Genomic DNA, 2532 nt, shown 5'->3' on the forward strand with positions numbered 1-2532 from the left:
TGTTTTATAACACTTCTGACACCTAATCTTATCAGCTAATACCCACGACTCAGTTACCCAAGACGATTGTTTTTTTCCTCACTAGCAGCAAAATTATTTGACTTTCTGCAGATGTGTTTACTTTTGTCAGCCTTAAAAAAAAAAAAAAAGAAAAAAAAAAAAAAAAGAGGGGAAGAAAATTAGGAGGGGGAAAACTAATGCATAGAAAAAAGATCCAGACTTTCCAAGACTGGTAGAAACAACCACTGAGGAAATAACTAAGAAAAAATAATCAAAAAATAATTAGGTTCTGAATATTGACAAGGGGTTTACCAGGGAAGAGATCAGAAACCAAATGAACACATATGTAGTCCATGCAGACTTGCCTGTAAAATAACAATTTATTTTAATACTTAAAAACCACACACAATCCAGTGATAAATGTCAATTACCAATAATCAGCATAAAGTGCCAAACAGCCATACAACTTTTTTTTTTTTTTAATAAACAGAACTTATTGGAATGTCTCTTAATTTGAATACACTGTTCAGAAAGCCAGCATTTAAAAAAATACGCTCTCAAATTGAGATTTGTTCTCTCACACCAGGACACACGAAGACTTTAAAGTACCACTAAAACCACGTTGTGCATACCGTCAGTTTGACGTATTGCTATCTTTCTTTCCTCTGGGTTTTTTAAATAAGTCCAGAAGTTACAAACTTCCTCACAGCACACTAGACCGCAAGGTAATAAAAAAGGTCTCTGTGTCCCATGAACTCTGATCTGTCCCAACACCAGGAACCCGTGGGTCTGAGATCGCGATGCGTTTTCTAACGCATAATAGGACGCCCCACTTGAGAGACTTAGGTCATTTCCAAACATTAATTTTCTTCTCCCTTTCTGAAAACAAACTAGCAAATGAGATTTGCAGGTTGCCCCTCTCCTTGTCTTAATGGTGCTGTGATGAAAAACCACCGTTTCAGTTCTTAATCGTCTTCTGGGATTTTCTGTATTTCCTGAAGTGTAAAAATAAGAAGCTTTATACAGTCAAAAAAAAAGTATAAAATAAGAGTTTGGATTTTCTTAAGTAATACTTTTGGAAGCTACGATTTTGGTTTGGTTTTTTTGGGAGGAAGGTTGGGAGGGGATTGGTCGGGGGTGTCTTGTGGGTTTTTGTTTGGTTTTAGAGATTCCTGTCCAACACGTGAGCACCACCTTTTGGCATAAAGTTTATCAAAGCCACACAAGTCAGCTAGCACTCTCTGTATCATTCATGTGTATTTTAAATGGAAAATAATCTTTTCACCCACAACTTAGGAAGTTAATTGCTTGGACGGGGGATTGAAGGGGTGCACATTTTGCCCTTTTTAAAGTAGAAACCAAAACAAAGCACAAAGTCCAGTGCTCCCGTCCTGAAAGTTTTGTTTCTGCTCTAGGTTTGGTATAAAGTCTGAAGGGGAGGAAAAGTTCATAGAGGTTGGAGATTCAACACTTAAGTTTGGCAGGTTTCAGTTCCTTTACTTGCGTGTGCAGTGTCTTGTGGACTGCTAGTGTTCTGGACTGGCAAAATCCTTTCCCACATTCTTGACACTTAAAAGGCTTTTCTTTAGAATGGATATATCTAGAAAGAGAAAAACAATTGAAATGTCAGAAATAACTGGCCTAAACTCAGCAGTGAGCTACCTGAGGGGAGAACATGCTGGAGATTTCTTACACCTACTGCTGAGACTGAGAGTGCTGGAGTGCGGCACCCGGGCAACTGTCTGTATGCGTGTGGGCAAGAGGGGGGGTGGCATCAGAAGGTTATAGGGTGCCTTTCTTAGGAATAAAGAGCTTCTCTCTTACTTTGGGGTCATCAGGCTGCATGTCTTCATGACACTTCTGAATGATCATAGAGGCAGAGGACAAAAGATGATGCAAATGGAGGGTGAAAACATCTGTGGAAGCTAAAAAGAGGGCTGTTTTAAAAAGAAAGTTGTTTCTATGGAGTGAGTGAGGTATGTCTTCCACGGTGATTTACCTGGGCTCTTCCACCAGCAGCCGGCAGAGGAAAAACTAGAGGGAACACTGTTGGCTGGATGGGTACTTGACTTTTCTTACAAAAATCTTGAGTGTAGGAGGGTAACTGGGAAAATACGAATACACACAGGAAAAAGAACAGGAGAAGAAAAATAGTTACCTGTGATCCCTCAGGTGATCCTGTCTTCTGAAGGCCTTGTGACAAATATCACATGTGTAGGGCCGTTCATCGGTGTGGGTTCTTTCATGAATCAAAAGGTTGTAGGACTTGGTGAAGTGCCTGCCACAGAATTTACACACAAACTCCTTCTTGGTTTTGGATGGTAACCTTCCCCGTGTGGGTTTCTTTTCTGGAGAGAGTTTAGTTACCTCAAGCAAAGACCCCAGCCCTGCGGGTGAGCCCTGACTGTCTGCCTGTCCCAGTTTAGAGTGGTCCTCTTGTGTGGCAGCCACTGCTAAGTTGGCAAAGTCAAAGCGGGGTTTGGCTTTGAGGGTCATGTTGGTAGCCTCTTGCTTGGGCTGGATGACATGTGG

General features: G+C 41.0%; 1 protein-coding gene across 1 annotated transcript in view; it reads right to left on the reverse strand.

Annotated features, from left to right (window-relative positions):
* Positions 1-350: 350 nt before the first annotated feature.
* Positions 351-2532, reverse strand: part of OSR1 (odd-skipped related transciption factor 1) — a 7781-nt gene continuing 5599 nt past the window's right edge. The window contains exons 3-4 of the mRNA XM_017744915.1: positions 2159-2528; positions 351-1600 (exon numbers count right to left, since the gene is read on the reverse strand). Of these exons, the coding sequence (XP_017600404.1) occupies positions 1465-1600; positions 2159-2528 (506 nt within the window). The 3' untranslated portion in view covers positions 351-1464. The remainder of the gene's footprint in view (positions 1601-2158; positions 2529-2532) is intronic.

This window comes from Corvus brachyrhynchos, unplaced genomic scaffold (assembly GCF_000691975.1).
Source record: "Corvus brachyrhynchos isolate BGI_N302 unplaced genomic scaffold, ASM69197v1 scaffold116, whole genome shotgun sequence".
In the NCBI taxonomy this organism is placed as follows: Eukaryota; Metazoa; Chordata; class Aves; order Passeriformes; family Corvidae; genus Corvus; species Corvus brachyrhynchos.